At 34.1% G+C, this 21,492-nt stretch overlaps 2 protein-coding genes across 2 annotated transcripts in view; one reads left to right on the top strand and one right to left on the bottom strand.

The window, feature by feature from the left end:
- Window positions 1–21,492, bottom strand: part of LOC123548562 (SUMO-activating enzyme subunit 2-like) — a 132,605-nt gene that overhangs the window by 2,528 nt on the left and 108,585 nt on the right. The gene's annotated exons all lie outside the window — the stretch shown is intronic.
- LOC123530092 (carbohydrate sulfotransferase 14-like) overlaps window positions 19,433–21,492 on the top strand; it is a 51,494-nt gene continuing 49,434 nt past the window's right edge. Inside the window, exon 1 of the mRNA XM_053546192.1 lies at window positions 19,433–19,947. Coding sequence (XP_053402167.1) covers window positions 19,854–19,947 — 94 coding nt within the window. The 5' untranslated portion in view covers window positions 19,433–19,853. The remainder of the gene's footprint in view (window positions 19,948–21,492) is intronic.

Here is a 21,492-nt window from a genome sequence, read left to right as displayed (position 1 = left end):
ATACTGTGAAAGTCATTAGTCTCCCCGCCCTCTCAACTGTGCTAATGAATACAGAAATCCCTTTTGCCAAAATCTAGGCCTTTAATGCAATTTAAATATCGTTTTTTTTTTTTAAAAAAAAGAAGAAATACTTATGGGCCCCCGTTAAACTTCGAATTACGGAAAATAACGTTCAAAGCTACAAGATTATCGATTTTTCAAATAAGACCTATCATCAGTCGCGTTTAATACAGAAAGTTCGATATAGTATGACCGCCATCGTGTATAAATAGTTTTAAAACGCGGTTCCGCTTTAAATTATTTTTAAATGAATTAATCATCAAATCAAACAGTATGAGCAAACTGAAGGCAGCAAGAGTTTAAGATTTCTGAACTATGTCGTCCTGGCAAGCGCAACTTTACGAGACTACGAAACATTTTATTTCGTTCTGGCGAGTTGCTTTTGAGGCGCTGACACTTTTGTTTAGTTGTGTTGGCCCGCAAAAAAGACACTTGAAACACTTCAGAATTTTGTGATGGCACTTTTGCGTGCACGCCAAGACACAACGAAATGTGCAAAAAAAAAATCGCGTACGCCAATACACCATAACGAAATGTCGTAAATCAGTAACCATACACTGAGAGACTTTAAAAACGCATTACTTTTTTAAACGATTTTTAGTAAAAACATAATGAAAGAACCAAACTATTTTTTTAATTCTGCCTATAACACATGTAAGGCTATTATATGTGCAAAAATCGTTGAAGAAGTTGTACAGTGCAAACAGCTGGTTATGCTTGAGCTATTTAGTTACTTTTTGCATGAGGTTCACGAACCTGCCCGTGCAATCAAATATAAACCTGATTTATTTGTACAATTTAGACTGGCATATAAGAAAAACAGAAGAAGTTGTTTATAAATCTGTCGGTTATGATGCCGCGCTTGTCCGAACATGAACGCTCAGAGGCCCTCGGCATGCTCAGAGCCGGAAGTAGGGTCACCGACGTTGCCCGTCAGTACCATTGCGCTCCATCCACGATTGTTCGTCGTCGTGAACGATTCCATGCCACCGGAAGTGTAAAGGATCGTCCTCGGTCTGGGCAGCCACGGATAACAACACCTCGACAAGACGCCAACCTTCGCAGAGTACACAGACGTTTCCGGTTCGGTCCGCCACTCAGAGTGCAAGAGGAACGATTGGTATCCGTGGGTAAGTTTAACATCACTTTTATTCTTTTTTGATACGTGTAGTAATTAAAAAGATCGATCGAAGTTAGAGACTTTTAACATCATTTGTATTTCAGGCGGCACATCCATGCCGGAACTGTAAGACGTAGACTGCGTGATGTTGGTTTGCATTGTCGTAGACCAAAGAAGGGATATATTCTTACCGACAGACACAAAGCAGCGAGGCTTGCTTGGGCTCGTAGACACCATCGTTGGACCTGCCGGCAATGGGGAGCAGTTCTCTTTTCAGATGAATCGAAGTTCAATGTTCAGAACTGTGATGGACGTATGCGGGTGTATCGTGTGAGAGGTGAGAGGTTCATCGAAAAATGTATACAGAAGGTTAATCGTCGAGGTGGGGGCAGCGTTCATGTGTGGGCTGGGATTTCCCAGTTCCACAAAACTGACCTTTCCATCCTCCAGGGTAATGTGAATGCTCGGCGATACATAGACAATGTGTTACGTCCTGTTGTAATTCCGTTTATGCATCGTAATAACAGAGGAGGATTATTTCAGCAAGACGATTGAGAGCCCATCGCCCAGCCCCTAGAAACGTCAATGAGCTTTCTCAGGCCTTGATCCAGTAGTGGAATAACATTCCCCAACAACGCATAACAAATATTGTGTTGTCGATGAGGCAGAGATGCGCTGCCTGCATTGTTTCTAATGGAAGTTACACATGCTATTAATTGTAATTTTCAATACTGAGGGTGTTGCTCTTTAAAATGTGATATTGTTTTTTCTAATCAATATTTTAAAATGGATTTTCCAGAAGTTGTTGAACAGATATGGTGTTTATTGTTGCCAATTTTCATTAAAATGTACAAATGTTTACTATATTTTATCACCAAATTAGTTACTATTGCGTTTTTAAAGTCTCTCAGTATATCTAATTGAAAATATAAACGATAAAGCATGGTTACAATTTAAACGTAAAATCATGTTTTGTATGTGAACTATCAATAAACATGCAGTTAGTCTATATATTAGCCTATTCTGATAGATAAATTGTCAAAGCAATATCTTACGATAAAATATTTTAGTCAGCATAGAACATACTTGAGATAAATCGAATGAGAGTACATTTCTCTCTGCTCCGTAACATGTTTCATATATGCCGTAACAGATACTAGAATTTAATAAGTAATTTAATTTATTGCAATATTTCTCAAGCGTATTTTAACATAAGTTTTGTTTATTTTGTCCGGTTATATATAAAGTTAAAGCTGAGAGCTCTGTGTTTAGACCGAAATTACTCGGGGCGGACAGCTCTTTTTCCTTTTGATCCAATGTCATTCAAAGGTTATTAAACAAACATATCTAGTTTCATTTATTGTAAAGGGAGGTAATATGACAATATTAGTGTAGCTTGAATATCGATACTCTGTTGATTTCAATTGTGGATTTTTATTTCTAGTATTTACGAAAGAGCGTTAATGCCATATGCAAGTAATTTATTAATTCAAAACTCCGAAATTTGAATTAAGAAACTCGAAATTAAAATTAAGTGAATAAATTTTCGAGTTCCAACTTAATCACTTAAAATTTTGTGATAATATATTATCTCGAAATTTCGAATTAATAACTGAAATTTCGAATTAGAATCTTGCTTCCGTATCCGTCCGTCTGTCAAAGGCTAAACATGTTAATTGGCAACCTCTTCATAACACCTGAGCTTGATAGTCATTTTGTTGACTCTTAGATGAGAAATATAAAGTGGATACATCAAACTACACATCCGTATATGTTGCCAAGCATGTTTGGCCTTGAATTATACAAGGTATCTAAATAAAGGCCACGACCTATCCATCTACTTTATTTACGGCAGTAAACAACTCGAAATTTCGACTTTCATGGCTAATAATTAATAATAACTAAGGGACAAACACAACATTTCACCTCAGACGCTGGGAGTGTTTATTTTATTACTTCATCGTGCAACGAAATAACTAGGGCACTGGTAGACACATGACAATTCCACGACATATGCGCGATATAATGTTGTGTGTTGCTTCGCATGTTGTGTGTCACTTCGCATGTTATATGTCGTGTTTCAGATAATTGAACAATGTAATGAGACACTACAATTCTACGACATTAGCGTAATAAAACGTCGGGAGAATTCTTTATGTAAAGGCTTACGAAAGATGAAATAAGCCACAGAGGCCCACCTGGAGTCTTCTTCCCTCATCAAAAGCTTGACAAACACCGTATCATCATACAATTGTATCGTTATGACGTTATACCTGACAAAAGAGTGGATATTGTTTGTACATGTATACCAACAAATACGTAACTGCACAAACTGTCAGTTCATTATACCACACACACTGAGGGCTATGAACTGCATAACTTTTTACTATTTACGTCTGCGAACATTTTCATATCATTACGTATCTCTTGTAGCATATGTTTGAATAATAATATGCTTGTGTGTATTTTGTATTTAATATCGAATAGATATGTTTATAACATTTAAATAAGTTACTCCTGCCTGACTGATAAAGACCTTGTTCTGAAAACCGTTAAATACGTCTATTTTAACAATTCGTGTATTGGAAATATATAGCAAATTATTTTTCTACGCAATATGTTTTTCCTGCCACTTTACACCTCAAGTTACAGTGGGAATATATGTGTGACAAAAAGCTCATGTTATACTAAATTCACAAAAGTGTGTGTTCTGTGGAAACAAAAAGTTTGATATGTAATTGACTTTAATAAAGGGGGCAGTAATTAAATGTGCGTATATAGAAATATGTATTTCTATTCTTAAAAACAAATGTGTCGTATGTACGACACAAATCAACATCTTTCCATGCTTCAGACTGCATCGACTATAATTTTAAAGATGGTTCTTGTTTATTATGTACATTGTCAAAACGATTTTTATTGTATTTGTGCTACACCTACATAATGTAGGACACATAGCGACAATTCTAGTTGTTTATTGTGGAGGAAGAACTCAGGTGCCCCTTCCGGGAATTGTTTCAGGAATGGAAAGACAGATGGGAAGATTCACCAACCTTCCGTCATTCTGAAGATTTCTACAAACCAAACGAGGTTTCTTACCCACATCGGTAAGGAGCTAGTGATTCTAAGTCAATGAAATTAATCATTCGGCCGTTTAGGCACCAAAATCAGGATGGAATGAAATACCAGAAAGACCAGAAACTGTTTACATGTAGTTTAGAGTCTAATAAAATATTCTTCTTTTTCTTTAATATATCAATAAACTAAAACTGTATTTAGTATGTTCGGTGATATAAATTGTTTTTATTTTATTCTATTATTTTTGTTTATTTGTACAGAATGCATCATCAATATATTAGCAATAAATGTTTCAGCTAATACAGTAATCATGTGTTTGTTTTGTTTTTTGGGTTTAACGCCGTTTTTCAACAGTATTTCAGTCAGTAACCGCGGGCAGTTAACCTAACCAGTATTCCTGGATTCTGTACCTGTAAAACTTGTTCTCCGCAAGTAACTGCCAACTTCCCCACTTGATTCTTTTTGTGCTTTAGCGCGTAGCTTCTTTTTCTTTCTTAAATTTTGCAATGTTATTTTACTGTCATTAACTTTTTTAACAGGCTCACCTCGTAATTCTGCTACAGACTTTTGTTTCCGAGCAATCTTTTTCTTCAGCTTACTTATCTGTGCTTCCCTTTGAAGCTCCTCCTCTTCTTTCACCAGTGATTTGTACTCACTTTCTGCGAAGCTAGCGTTTCCTCACTTGTACTTGTTCTGGACGCTGAAACGTGAGAAACCATCTCGGAAACATCTTCTCCACCCGTTTCGTGCGAAGTTTGGTACTCGGCAGGATCTTCCAGTTCCTCGATTCCGACGAATCCTTCAGAGTTGACCTTATTGTAGTCGTGCCTAACTACCGACCTACCCGACCTTTTGCTTTCTTTTCCAGACATTTTTCCAATTTACAGTCAAATTTTTTAACAAAGTTTTACATTACAAAGAATTTGAATGTTTTACGTCAAATTTACTTTTCGAAACTCCTTATGGTTTTCCTACATTTTTAAAGTTACGTAAAATATTCTAATCCAAATTTAAACGAAATAATTTTCTGTTTTGAAAACCAGAGAAAAACTAATTTCGACGTGACCAGACTAATAGAAAAAACAGAATGAAGCGCCAATTCAAAAATACCTATATATTTACTTATCTATAACCTATCAAAGCAAAGAAAACAAAATTCAAAATGACCAATCAATTCAAGAATTAAAGAATCCGTTGACCAACCAAAATTATTGACACAACAATAGGACTGCTTGATTTTGACTGAAGAAAAATTTTGATGTTCCATATAATTAACCGATTTTAATGTGAACAATAAAATACGCTAAATTACGTATTCATAAAATTTTTGTCTTATGAATATAATAAAGAACTAAGAGAAACAAACTCAAATCAAATTAATTATAATTTAATTAGGATTAATTAGATCACGTCCATATATATCAATATGATATTATTTATAATATTATCAATATATTATCAAAAGAGTTTCAAGACATACTGTTATACAATTCAAACAGCATAATAATTTTCAATATTCAAGAAAAACGCCAACCCACCGGCCAGGCAACTTCATGAATTTACAAAATTCATGAAAAACTAAAACACAAAATTAATACAAATAATAACTGACACTAAATATAAATGTTCAGTCATTGTCTCTCAGAAATTAATCTGTCATTTTTTATTCACACTTCATCACTGTCTCTTTCTAAGAAAACGTTAAATACCATTTTCTTTAGAAACTTATCTCCAAAGTATTACATACTACCTTGTAGAGAACCGACTTCCTCTGATAAATTATCAAGAGTGAAGTTTTCTAGATCCGTAAATTAATCTGACAATATTACATACTGAAACATTGTGTATCTAGGAAAACGTCACATACCATTTTCTCTAGAAGTAACATCTCCAAAGTATTACATACTACCTTGTAGAGAACAGAACTTCCTTTGATAAATTATCGAAAAGTGAAGTTTACTAGATCCACTTAGAACTACACACATAATTACACAACATGTTTATAAACTTAAGTCAGTGAAAATTGTTAACCCAGAAATTATTACAAACTAATTTCTCAGGAAAAATAATTTCAGATTGTTAGATACTAATCTGCAATTGCTATAACTTCTTCAGAGGATCATGTGCCCTGAATGAAGTACTAAACCATTTTAATTGAACCAGTAATTTATAATATCTTAACTTTTTGTACTTGAACAAATATTTGTACACATTACAAATTTTTAAAAGAAAATTATACCATGTTGACGTGTTAACTATATTTTGTAAATTATAATAAGACTATGAAATTTCAATTAAAGAACCTTTCTTAAGACCTAACACTGATTTCTAAGAAAATTCTAAGAAATTACATATGTGCTACTGTATTTATGAAGAATTGTCTAAGTCTCCTTGTGCCCTCTAAGTTGAGGTGTAAACCCCCATCTTTAACAGCAAAAAGTTCTCTACGAGGAGAATTGGCCTTAAGAAATGGCGAAAGGTTTTTTAAAAAATCTGACCTTTCTATCCTTACACATTGCCTCTAAAGACAAATTTATTTCTTTGACTTTAGAACCAGTATCTGGAAAATCAACTGGTCTTGGTAAAATAGATGAAAAATATAACACTACAGAACTTTCTGCATATGTTTTAGCACATGTGATTAAATTGGAATACAGGGAAGATATTTCACCAACTGAATAGCTGTTAACATCATTTGTGCCAACATGAAAAATAATGTTATCATAATTGAGATTAATTGATCCTTTTGCTATTTTGGAAGTCAAATATGAAATGGTGGCTCCTGGGAAAGAACGAATATCTGTGTCCCAAATATCTTTAACGTGTTTGGCCATGGAATCCGAATGATGAGGCACTTGTTGACAGTTGGATTTCTAAGTTGATTTATTCTAGAAACTGAAGAGAAAAAGGGGGAAAAAATTCTTTTATTTTCTGTCTGATCATATACTAAGAGAGCACAAGTATGATCATTAAAATTGCAACTTATCACTTAACGAAAGTAAAATATTGAGTTTGTCTTCTACTGAAAGTGAAATATATTTTTTATATACATCTGACTGCCAATCGCCTAAAATTTGAATTTCATCTGCAGCAACATTAGCTCTAAAGGCAAAGGTTGCAAAACCTCTACGAAAAGAATGTGAAGAAAATCTTGATGAGTCATAACCTAATTCTGACAGAAGACACCGAAATCTATTTTGGAACTTATGATATGTGACCGGTTTGCCATTTTTCAAGCAAAATAAACGGCTGATTATCTTGAGTGGTAGGAATAAATTTTAACATATTGTAGTATGCTGCCACAGGACATAATACTGAAGATTGTAACTTAAGAAGAGGTGTTTTTAATGTACGTTGTCCGAACTGAATAGTTTTTGACCACCTCATTGTCACACATAAATTATCCCCTATAGGAGAAATATCACTTCTCAACAAACAACGATGTGATTCAATATCAGATTTAGATGATGGAACTAGATTTGACTTTCTGGCTACCAAGAAGAAGGCAAATAAAAACAAACACCAAATAACAGAATCATCTGCTTCTGTGCAATCAAGCATGTCATGTAATTTACTCAGAATCAAAGGAGTTATAGGCTCTGCTTGTTTAATACAATGTTGTTTTAATCTAGTTAATCCCTTTAAGGATAAGTTAATAAGAAATTGATTAACATGATCTAGAGAGTAACCCAACATTAAATGCATGGTCCTAACGCCACTTAAATAATTCCTAATGCTATCAACTGATTTGAACGATCTACTCAAAAATTGAGCATACAATTGTAATGTGTATGTTTCAGCAGGTAAATACTGTAACTGAAATATAAACAGAATAAAATGAAAGATTCCCATTGAATCTTTAAATTCTTCCTCGAACTTGCTGCATAAGCTGACAAATTTGATACTTTGAGATCTTGTTTAAGATCTTAAACTGTTGTTTCTGAAATAGAATTATAACTATTCTATCAGAGATTTGCAAACTGAAATAATTCATCTGATACAAAACATTCATAAGTTTCTAAATGACTGGTTAAAAACTTGAAATCTTCTTGATACTTTGTACTTAAATGCCATCTTGAAAGAGAATCTGCTAATCTATTTTCTTCAGTTGTTAAATGTTTAGTTCTAATTTCACATTCGTGAAGAGCCGACAAGTAACAAACTTCTCTTAAAGCTTCCTGAAATTTTTCTGACCTTGACCTTCCGGTGTTTAAAACCTGACACACTGACTGATTATCGCAATACACGATAATACGCTTGCTTCTAAATTCCTGGCCCCATAATTTTAAGGCAATGACAATAGCTATCAATTCTAATATACCAATATCTAATTTTTTTTGCTTAATTTTTTCAGGGAACTCTGAGTGAAAGAACGAGCCATTAAAGTAACCTCCACAACCTGTTAAACAACTGTCAGTGGAAAAAATTGCATCTGGTTTTGACCAGTCATGATATAACATAATGGAAATACCATTATAACGTAACAGAAATCTGTCCCACCAAAGTAAGTCCTTTTTAACCATATAAGGAATACTGGTCTGAATATTTGGGTGTAAACCATGTATGGACCGTAACCAATTCAACATTCTATTTATGAAAATACGCCCTGGCCTAACGCAAGCTGCAACAAAATTTAACTTTCCAGTCAGAGATTGTAACTCCCTAAGAAAAGCAGTTGACTTGTTTAACCAAAGAGTGATTAACTTCTTAATTTCATTTAGTCTATCAGTTGTAATCTCCATTGTCATGGAGTTGGAGTTGAACAAAACTCCTAAGAAATTCATAATTTCTGATGGAATACAAGCTTTTTGTTTTGATTCTTCCAAGCCTGCTTTCTCTAATACTTCTCTTAGACAATAAAATGCAAACCAAGCCTTTTCTCTACTTTCCACACCTGCTAAATCATCCAAATAGTTCAAAATAGCTACACCAATTTGGAACATCATGAATGAAATTGCATTTGTAACTCTTTGACAGATAGCCGCAGCGTTTCTAAGACCCATAGATAAAACTGTATCACAGAAAATATGCTTTTTCCAACGAAACGAAACTAAATTATAGTCGCCTGGACAAATATTAATTTGTCTGTAGGCTTTTCGTAAATCCAGCTTGAACATTAAACAATGCCTACCTTTTGCTTTTATTAATTGAATAAAATCATCGATCTTTGGGAAGATTAATTCTATTTCTTCACCTAAATATCTATCTTTACAAATAAAATCATTGACAGCATTACTCTTTGGAAAACTGAGATCTAAAATAATTCTTCTTTCTTCTGATTCCTTTTTTGGTACTGAATTCAGGGGAGAAATGTTTAAGTTATCTGTAAAAGGATTGCTCTTAAAAGGCCCAATAATAGAATGACTTGCCTTTTCTTTTTCTAAATATTTTGTTATTTCTGCTGGATAATTTTCAGCCCCTTTATGATTTTTGTGTTTCCATAATTCTAATTGTTTAAAAGAATTTACATCACCTTGGAAATCTAAAGGGAAACCGTATTTTAATAGATCTATAACCAGAGTATCCTTATAACCTATTAACATTCTGTTCCAAAATTCATCATTTATTTTGTTATTAACCACAATGCGACAACCTTGAAAATTATGTTTACCGGACTCTTTGACTTTTGTGTGTAAATGAACCATATCTATGGATACATTATCAACTTTGGTTTTTGTTACTTTACAAATCTGACATTTTTTGGAGTGATAACAAAGTGAATTTTTATTATTACTCGTTTCCTTTTGTTCAATAGTGTTATCAATTTCCACTAAACAAAATTTTGAAAGAAATGTATTAACCAATTGTTCATTCGTCGTACTAGCTTCCGAAAGTTGCGCAAAACCTGTTCTAAGTCACTTTTGTGTGTGTGGGCAAGCACTTGAACATTCCGGATGCTCTAATTTTTTATTATCCTTTAGCCAGCAAGAAGCACAAATATGTTGTGCCCACCTTTGTTTCCCCTTAACGACCATCAAGTGGGACATGGGTTTATGCTGACATTTGTTTTTCTGGTAAAGAGGGCAGAACCATGTCTTATCATCCGATTGTTTTTCTTCCTTACTTTTAAAACCTATCTTTTTGTTGTAGGGGGTTGAAGATTTCTTTACCGAAGCTCTTGACAAAATATTGGTTTCCACATAATGAAAGTCATCTCCCCAACATTTGTGACCTAATTCTATTTCTCTTAGAATTGCTGCATACAAAGATTTAATAGTTTGAAAATCGTATGAGCTGCTTAAATACATTAAACGTTTCAAAAGTTCTAATCTTGCTTCTTTTTCCTTCTTTTTGGTTGTAGACTGAGAAATGATTTCCAATTCCCCAGCCACAAATAAATTGAATTCTAGAGAATCGAAACTGACTTTTGCAGAGACATGCTCATAACGTAAGTATGCCTGTGGGTATTTTTGTCTGAATTTTACATGGGCAGAAGATTTTGCAGAAATTCCAGATTTTTTCTTATATTTTCTACTTTTCTTTTTATGAGAAACTGAACTGTCTGAATCTGAACTACTTTCTGAATCTGATCCACTATCCGTATCAACTGTTTTTGAATTTTTCTTTTTACTTTTTTCATCCTCTGCTGACTTAGATGTTTTTAAATTATTTCCAGACTCGGTAGAATCAGAACTGGACTCTAAATCGGAATCTGTTTCCGATTCTGAAGCCAGCCCATAGGATTTTAATTCTTTTTGTGCTTTAGTGCGTAGCTTCTTTTTCTTTCTTAAATTTTGCAATGTTATTTTACTGTCATTAACTTTTTTAACAGGCTCACCTCGTAATTCTGCTACAGACTTTTGTTTCCGAGCAATCTTTTCTTCAGTTTACTTATCTGTGCTTCCCTTTGAAGCTCCTCCTCTTCTTTCACCAGTGATTTGTACTCACTTTCTAGCGAAGCTAGCGTTTCCTCACTTGTACTTGTTCTGGACGCTGAAACGTGAGAAACCATCTCGGAAACATCTTCTCCACCCGTTTCGTGCGAAGTTTGGTACTCGGCAGGATCTTCCAGTTCCTCGATTCCGACGAATCCTTCAGAGTTGACCTTATTGTAGTCGTGCCTAACTACCGACCTACCCGACCTTTTGCTTTCTTTTCCAGACATTTTTCCAATTTACAGTCAAATTTTTTAACAAAGTTTTACATTACAAAGAATTTGAATGTTTTACGTCAAATTTACTTTTCGAAACTCCTTATGGTTTTCCTACATTTTTAAAGTTACGTAAAATATTCTAATCCAAATTTAAACGAAATAATTTTCTGTTTTGAAAACCAGAGAAAAACTAATTTCGACGTGACCAGACTAATAGAAAAAACAGAATGAAGCGCCAATTCAAAAATACCTATATATTTACTTATCTATAACCTATCAAAGCAAAGAAAACAAAATTCAAAATGACCAATCAATTCAAGAATTAAAGAATCCGTTGACCAACCAAAATTATTGACACAACAATAGGACTGCTTGATTTTGACTGAAGAAAAATTTTGATGTTCCACATAATTAACCGATTTTAATGTGAACAATAAAATACGCTAAATAAACTAAAACTGTATTTAGTATGTTCGGTGATATAAATTGCTTTTATTTTATTCTATTATTTTTGTTTATTTGTACAGAATGCATCATCAATATATTAGCAATAAATGTTTCAGCTAATACAGTAATCATGTGTTTGTTTTGTTTTTTGGGTTTAACGCCGTTTTTCAACAGTATTTCAGTCAGTAACCGCGGGCAGTTAACCTAACCAGTATTCCTGGATTCTGTACCTGTAAAACTTGTTCTCCGCAAGTAACTGCCAACTTCCCCACTTGAGTCAGAGGTGGAGGACGAATGATTTCAGACACAATGTCGTTTATCAAATAGTTACGGAGAACATACACCCAGCCCGATGATCGAGCTCACGACCCCGCGATCCTTAGACCCGCGATCCATAGACCGAGGCTCTACCTACTGAGCTAAGCGGGCGGGTAGTAATCATGTGATACCTTTCTATTTAAAGTAATCATGTGATACATTTCTATAAGAGATTTATACTCTTCTGTTTTTGTTTGTTTCCCAATAGTATGAGTTCTCTTTCAAGACTTACGTAATTTTCTGTAAGAAAATGTGGATGACGCAATAAAATCTTGTCGCGTTTACTTCGGTCGCAGTGGTAGTAACACAGGCGCTTGAAGCTCTATCAATAAGTATATGCATTATCATATCACACCCACCTAATATACTCTTCAAGAGATCTAACCTGCATAGATATTTTTATGCCCCCCTTTGAAAAAGGAGGGGTATATTGTTTTGCAGATGTCGGTCGGTCGGTCGGTCGGTCGGTAGGTCGGTCTGTCGGTCGGTCGGTCGGAATGTAGACCTATCCGTTTCCGGATGATAACTCAAGAACGCTTGGGCCTAGGATCATGAAAGTTGATAGGGAGGTTGGTCATCACCTGTAGATGACCCCTATTGATTTTGAGGTCTGTATGTCAAAGGTCAAGGTCACATTGAACCTGAATAGTAAAACGGTTTCCGGATGATAACTCAAGAACTTGGGCCTAGGATCATGAAAGTTGATAGGGAGGTTGGTAATGACCAGCAGATGACCTCTATTGATTTTGAGGTCAGTATGTTAAAGGTCAAGGTCACAGTGACCCTGAACAGTAAAACGGTTTCCGGATGATAACTCAAGAACACTTAGGCCTAGGATCATGAAAGTTGATAGGGAGATTGGTAATGACCAGCAGATGACCCCTATTGATTTTGAGGTCAGTATGTTAAAGGTCAAGGTCACAGTGACCCTGAACAGTAAAACAGTTTCCGGATGATAACTCAAGAACGCTTAGGCCTAGGGTCACAAAAGTTGATAGGGAGGTTAGTCATGACCAGCAGGTGACCCCTATTGATTTTGAGGTCAGTATGTCAAAGGTCAAGGTCACAGTGACCCTGAACAGTAAAACAGTTTCCGGATGATAACTCAAGACACTTAGGCCTAGGGTCACGAAAGTTGATAGGGAGGTTGGTCATGACCAGCAGGTGACCCCTATTGATTTTGAGGTCAGTATGCCAAAGGTCAAGGTCACAGTGACCAGGAACAGTAAAATGGTTTCCAGGCAATAACTCAAGAACGCTTGGGCTTAGTGTCAGGAAAATTGATAGTTAGGTTGGCCATGACCAGCAGATGACCCCTATTGATTTTGAGGTCAATAGGTCAAAGGTCAAGGTCACATTGGCCAGGAACAGTTAAATGTTTTCTGATCTTCTTGTCCAAAACCATTGGGCATAGGGCTTTGATATTTGGTATGTTGCAAAATCTAGTGGTCCTCTACCAAGATTGTTCAGATTATTTCCCTGGGGTCAAATATGGCCCCACCCCTAGGGTCACATGGTTTATATAGACTTATATAGGAAAAAAAATTGAAAAACCTCTTGTCCAAAACCACAGGGCTTTGATATTTTGTATATGACATCATCTAGTGATCCTCTACTAAGATTATTCAAATTATTCCCCTAGGGTCAAATATGGCTCCGCCCTGGGGGTCACATGGTTTACATATACTTATATAGGGAAAACCTTTGAAAATCTTCTTGTCCAAACCGCAAAGTCTATGGCTTTGGTATTTTGTAATGTAGCATCATTTAGTGGTTCTCTACCAAGTTTGTTCAAGTTATCCCTCTCGGGTCAAATATGGCCCTGCCTCAGAGGTCAAATGGTTCATATAGACTTATATAGGGAAAAACTTAGAATCTTCATGTCCATAACTTACATCATTCAAATTTGGACCACATGTATAGTTTTGAGTGGCAAGATGAACCTTGACATGAGTTGACCTTGATCTTGACCTAGTGACCTACTTTCACATTTCTGTACCTACAGCCTTCAAATTTGGACCACATGCATAGGTTTGTGTACTGAAAAAAACTTTGACCTTGTTATTGACCTAGTGACCTACTTTCACATTTTTGAAGGTACAGGTTTCAAATTTGGACCACATGCATAGTTTTTTGTTCCAAAATAAAATTTGACCTTGATTTTGACCTAGTGACCTAGTTTCACATTTCTCAAGCTACAGCCTTCAAATTTGAACCACAAGCGTACTTTTGTGTACTGAAATGAACTTTGATCTTGAGATTGACCTAGTGACTTACTTTCACATTTCTGAAGGTACAGGCTTCAAATTTTGACCACTTGCATAGTTTTGTGTTCCGAAATAAAATTTGACCTTGATTTTGACCTAGTGACCTACTTTCACATTTCTCAAGCTACAGCCTTCAAATTTGAACCACATGCATAGTTTTGTGTACCGAAATGAACTTTGATCTTAAGATTGACCTAGTGACCTACTTTCACATTTTTGAAGGTACAGGCTTCAAATTTGGACTGCATGCATATTTTTGTGTTCTGAATTGAAATTTTACATTGATTTTTTTATCTATTACCTAATTTCACATTTCTCAAGCTACAGCCTCCAGATTTGAAGTACATGCATAGTTCTGTTTACCGAAATAAACTTTACCTTTAAATTGATCTAGTGACCTGCTTTCACATTTCTCAAGCCACCGCTTTCAAATTTGGACCACATACACATTGTTTTGTACCTAAATGAAATTTGACTTTGATTTTGACCTTGGGCTAGTCTTGAAATTTGGAACATTCAAAAATGGCGCCAAGATCAATCTGTAATCTCTTGTTAGGTTAATAGGTTAAAGGTCAAGGTCAGATTAAACCAGAATGGTAGTACTTTCGTTTACAGTAAGCATATAATTTCTGTTCCTTGTGCAATTACTAAATGCATCAAGGGGGGCATTTCGTGTTCGACGAGCTCTTGTATTGATTAAGCTTCATCCACCTATGATTGTACAGAATCTTTTAACGCTTTCTATATGCAATTCATTATTCCTTATTTACTGGACCTAATTATGTGATTTATCACTCGAATATCTATTTGTTAACGTAGTTTTCATTGCACAACACAATCTTACATTCCAGATGAAAGTTATTTTTGCTTTTTATACCATTATGTTTGCCCCGTTGCTTCATTTTTCCTAATGGTATAATTTTATATAAGTATGTAAAGCTTTTTATAGAAGGCGTATAAGAAAGTGTCAGCTATAAATGCAAAATATGTTCTTTGTAAAGAAATGAATAAGCCCTAGTTTCAAAATAAATAATCCGGCCTACGTCCCCCATCCCTTCTACTAGTAGGCCCTGTAAAGAGGATAGCATACTGTTGATATTAATATCTACCGGTCCGTTCCACGAAGCATTAAGACAAAGTTATAACTTAGGAGAAAGGTGTATCACGAAAATCGTCTACAGTAGAATCGTTTTTTACTTTTCGGTGTTTTAGAATCTGAAAGGAACAAAAAAAAAAAATAGATTTGTTCTAAAATTGTATAAATGACACATTTTAAAAGGATACAAGTTATATGCTGTAAAACTAATGTATCTTAGAAGTCCATACTTTAGAAAGAACTTATGCTGAAACTCCCCCGGATAAATGACTTTTTTTGCCGCGACTGAGTAGCTTTAAGTGCAAATAAAACCGTGTGTTCAACTTCACAGATTATTTTAACATTTATTAAGTAAATAAAGAGACGCGTGTTATAGTACTTCTGAATGATTGCGCAATTGCAAAAAAAAACCACTCATCTATGTATTTGACGTAAGCGGAACACACGATCATTTTGGCAGGTACGAATCTTGATACAGCTACATATCCTGTGATAACCTTTCTTTCTAAGAGAGTATTGATTCCTACAGGATCTTTTTTTTAATTTTCTTTAGGTCTTCAGCATTATTAAAATCAGGAATATTCAATTCAAATACTTTAAACGCGGATACTTTATTTCGCGTTTTTCAAAACGTGGACGTTTTCGCGGATACAAATATTCGCGGAATCATATCCATCGCGAATCCCGCGAAAATGAAGTCGCAAGTGAACATATTTAGTATACTTAGGTAAGTATCACTGCATAGTTGCATTTGTATTCTCGAAAACGTTCAATTTTATTGTACCCTTCAATTATAAATGCACCCTAATCCTTTTCATCCATATCAACGGTTATTCACAGCGATCTATTTAAGCTGAAGCTAGAATCTCTCGCGTTTTAGTTAGATCAGAATTTTTTTCGCGGCTATTTAATTTCACGGAAATATACTACCCGTGAAAGGCGCTAATTTTAAAAGCGGGGAAACATTTCTTGGTTTACAATATAGTTTGTCTGTAAGATGCACTTGTAATCACGATCCCAGCTCTAGTTTATATTTTATACATACATGGGCGTTTAATGAGCATGACTTGCTTTGCGTGTCTTTGTGCAATGATCCAAAAAAGAGGAATAAAGTAGGTACAGTACGTAACGTAACATAACATAACATAACATAACATAGCATATAACATAACATAACATAACATAACATAACATAACATAACATAACATAACATAACATAGCATATAACATAACATAACATAACATAACATAACTTTTATTCGTCTTAAGCATGTATAGCTCATCGACACAACAAAAACATATAAACATAATTTCTGGCATGCGTAAGATACATGATATAGTCATTGTAATATTAATGATTAATAATGAATAAATAGTAATAAATAATTATGTTCATGTAAAGATGCGAGAAAATCAAATTAAACATAAGCATAACACAAAGTATACATGTTAAGATGTGAGAGTAAATTCAAATCACGAATGTACATAAATAGACTACAGTAAACCTCGCTTATAAGGAACAGCTTGGGACCTCTAAAAATTGTTCCTTGTAACCGAGGTTCCTTATATCCGTATAGCGAACTAGTTCCTTGTAACCGAGGTATGTATAACGAATACAATTTGCATAGTGAACACTATTTGACTAACGTTTGAAAAGGGCTATGTGTTCACACCCCGAGCCGACCATAAATCTTTATGTGAAAAAGTTGCGAGCCTAGTTGTAGTACCGCTCCTTTCCTGGAGAGTGCCTGCATGTATATGACTTAAATAGCGTTGAAACACGGCGTTAAACCTAAACGAAGTCGGTAAGAATGACCGTAATTTGTGTTTATTTTCTTGTCAGCTATTTCTATCTTCTTTTCTTAGAGAGCGCTACATTATGACTATAAGATATGTTGCAGTTTCTCACCTTACCTTGCTCGAGAATAGGCGTCATTACTAATAGAAATTAAATGTTCAAATTTTTATTTTGCACATATTGTTATGAACACGTACAAGGGAAATATCGTATAGAACTCAACTCTTCAAAAGGAGAAACCGTCATTAATATAGCAAAAATCAAAACATTATATACGGATAAAAGTGTAAATTATACCTATATAGTTTTGCTATAGTCCATGTTAGCACCTGCTATAATGTTTACGATTGAAAATTTGGTTAACTGGACTGTTTGCCATTGTTAATCACACGTAATTAGCACATTTATTTAGGATAGAGACAGTAATGACCAATATTGATATCCCAAGGTTTGTTGACCGTTACTGATTTTCGTTCACCATTGTTAACTTGAAATACCTAATACATGTAGCTCTGAACATAATCTTGAGTAAATATAAGTCTACTATCGTTTTGTATTTGGTAAATGTTAATGATGATGTTTTTTTCTTTTTATCGTATCCGTGAATTAACATACTAAAGATCATACTTCATAATGTTGCAATTAAAAATTAATTTGTGTTTATTTTTGTAAGCGCGTGTAAGTGCCGACGTTACTCCGACGTCACCAGCGATTCTCCTGATTATTTCCGGTTTTCAATAATTTTTATTCTTTATGTCTGTTCGCTATAACCGAGGGGTTTTCCATTGAATTTCGTACTTTGGGACTGGAAAAAGTGTTCCTTATAACCGAGGGTTCCTTATAACCGAGTTCCCTATAACCGAGGATTTTTATATTGAATAAAGAAGGAATGCCATCGGGGAATTGAAAACTGTTCCTTATAACCGAGTGTTCCTTATATCCGAGTTCCTTATAAGTGAGGTTTACTGTAATATCTAAGTGACATCTGGTCTAACATTAGACTGTCTAAACTTACAGGCTTTGGTGATGTATAATGCAAGTTTCGTTAGTGTGTTCTTATTTGTTGAGTTTAATAATTCCATAAATTTAAACTTGAACATTTGGATTTTCATAGAAATATTTACTAATATATTTTTGCGCAATTCTGCATAGCAGCTACACTTTAGTCTATAATTTATATTATTCAAAATTTTCAAATAAGTTGACATTTCGAACACCTGCTTTAGCTATTTGTACATGTGTAACGAAGAGTAGAAGTTCATATTTTCTCTCCATTTATTTATGAATGTGTCTTTTAGTCTTTGCCTCAATACTGGTATAAACTGATCTGTGTTAACTTAACTGGGGAAAATCTATACGTCACACAATCCTATTTCGTTCAACATATTTCTCACTTTTAGAGACCAATTATCAATACCTCTGTTCGTTAAGTCTAACTGGCGTGACAGAATATTTGTCAATATACAATTTTCTCTTCTTTGATGTAGTTTTAGAAAATATTCAATAATTCTTATTGATTAAAGGCACACGACCAGATTCTCCGTACAAACGTAGGTTGCTAGGTCACATTTTAGCATTAAAAGTCCATTTCAAAAACTTCCTGTGTGCGCGTTCTATACATTCAGCGTTTGAAAATGCCCAGATTTCGCTTGAGTATGATAGAATTGAAGTTACATATGTGTCAAACTCTTTGAAATGATCGTAAAACTCATTTAAAGATATATCACTGCTCTTCGACTTCTTTTTATATTTCAAATGATCCCAGAACTCTCTGGGTCTATTTTTTCTTAGCCTATTCATCTCCGAACACCTTTATGTCAAATATATACTTGTTTTTCCTAACGCAGTACCTATATATAGTCCTTCTTTCTTTCAATCAATATTAATCTATTTTGATCATTTCGATTACAAATAAATTGTTGCAGAGCATCCTGATATATGTGTCTTTTTTGTCTGCATTCATCGTTGTACCATTGTTTACTATTGCTAAGCGGATTTTGTGTAAACATAGCCTTATCTTTTAACGTGACTGTCTTTTTAAATAAACGATCTGCTTTCATTAATATAAAATCGCTAAAAGACCGGACAACTTCATTAACCGACAACTCGTTATTTTCCATTTGCTCGATTCCTGTACTTAATGTATCAATATCTTCTGAAATTGAGTTTAAAAAAATCTTGTTTATTCACGTCGTTCCACTTGGAGTAAAAAAGATCTTTTTCATAACGTTCGTAATGAGACAGATATTATGCGGAAATATCAAATGTAATCAAAATTCGAATACTGGGTTAACATCATATCATTCTCACTTTCTCTGTTATTAATATGAAGTAAAATTTATTGAATTAACTTTAAATTATAAATCAAATGTGTTATTTTTCACGTAAATAACAGTTTTGCGGAATTCTCTGTTTACGTCTTAAAGTAAATGTAAATTTAAAAGAAATCATAATAATACAGCAAAAGACAAACATAGAATGGCGTTAATCATGACAAGAAAGGGATTTATTAGAAGAAACTAGGGAATGAAACTGGACTTTACAACACACACGTACAGACCTGGATGTTGGACTAATGGAAACACAGCTTGTTGATTCCAAGAGGAAATTTCTGTCAAGATTTTTCTTCAGTAAACTGATGCTCGTTGGATTATTTGTATTCATTTTGCGTAAGTTTAAAATAATAATTTCATGTGTTCTATTACTGATTTACTGTACTGTTTACAAACAAATCCATTACAGCATTTTGTTTAGTGAACTGTGGTTTTTTAAGGTTCATTTTACAGATTTTTAAAATTTATTTGAATCCAGATATAAATTATTCTTATATTTCGATCTTCTGAGATCGTTCAGTACTCACGTTTTCATAGCTTTGGGTCTTGTATAATCACCATTTGGATATAGTGCCTGCTTTTTAATTTTGTTTTTTGACAGTTTCTGTGATATGCAGGCCCCGTAACCTCAGATCTTCTGTCTAAATTCCATTTTTTTAGTTTTGTCCATTATTTTCTCGTTTAGGACAAGCCCACTGAAAGTTCCATGTGCACCGCCGTATAAACACAGCTGCGGATGTCTCTAATTTGTTTTGTATTTGTAACACGTGTAAATGTTGAGTTCTGCTCAACCCTAGGCTAGAGCATCAATTCAATTCAATTCAATTCAATAGTTTATTTGGCAAAACATATACAGTGTTCATCGCCAGTACTGTATGGCGGTGTTAAACAATTATAAAGAATATGAGAAAAGCATGAATATACATGTATAGACATACAAACATACAGGTGATAGGTATAAATTGTAATACAAGTACATAATTGCAATTTAACCTCTTAAAGCAAATGCTTGATAAATATATTTCGCTAACTTATTAACAATACCACTCTGGCAATTACTTAACAGAGTTTTAAACTTATTCAAATTAGGCCAATGACAATAATAGTTTGGTAGACAGGTATTTCGTAAATCTCTATAAAATGGACACACTAACAAAAAGTGATATTCATTCTCAATTGTATTCATGTTACACCTTGTACATAATCTAAGATTTCTGTCTATATTTCTATGCCTTCCTTCTTCTATAAGTAAATTGTGAGCTGAACATCTGAATCTAGACAATGCATTTCTGTAATTATCGTTCTTAACACATGACAAATACTTTTCAACTTGGAAATCGGTTTTAAACATACAATATGTTACAAGTTTAGGTAGGTTTCTAAGAGCTGAAAACCACTGCTGTAAGAACTGGTCATATAAACACCTTATAACATTTTGTATTTGCGTATTTGACACTGATACATTATTCCATAAATATGAAAATCCTGTGTCATCTAGTAGCTTTTTTACATCTTTAGACCACTTATTTGTATAATTACCATTTTCATCACGTAAATTAAATAATTTATACATAACTGAGTTTGTATTTTTTATGACTTTAAACCAGTATTTTACAATTCTAACTTTTCGAATAACACTCATTGGAACTCGTCCAAATTCCCCATATATCGTAGCATTAGTTGTTTGTTGTCTTACTTGTAAAGTTTGTTTAAGAAATTTCATATGTAACCTTTCAAAATCCGGGGCTTTATGAAAGCCCCAAACTTCACATCCATAATTTACAATTGAAGCTATCATCGAATCAAAAAACTTAACTTTCTCAGATACATCGAAAGAAACAACATCAAACAATGAGTTAAGAGAAAATAAAGCTTTCATTG

This window comes from Mercenaria mercenaria, chromosome 6 (assembly GCF_021730395.1).
Source record: "Mercenaria mercenaria strain notata chromosome 6, MADL_Memer_1, whole genome shotgun sequence".
Classification (NCBI taxonomy): domain Eukaryota; kingdom Metazoa; phylum Mollusca; class Bivalvia; order Venerida; family Veneridae; genus Mercenaria; species Mercenaria mercenaria.
Note: the sequence above shows the minus strand (reverse complement) of the source record. Positions and strands in the feature narration are given on the sequence as shown.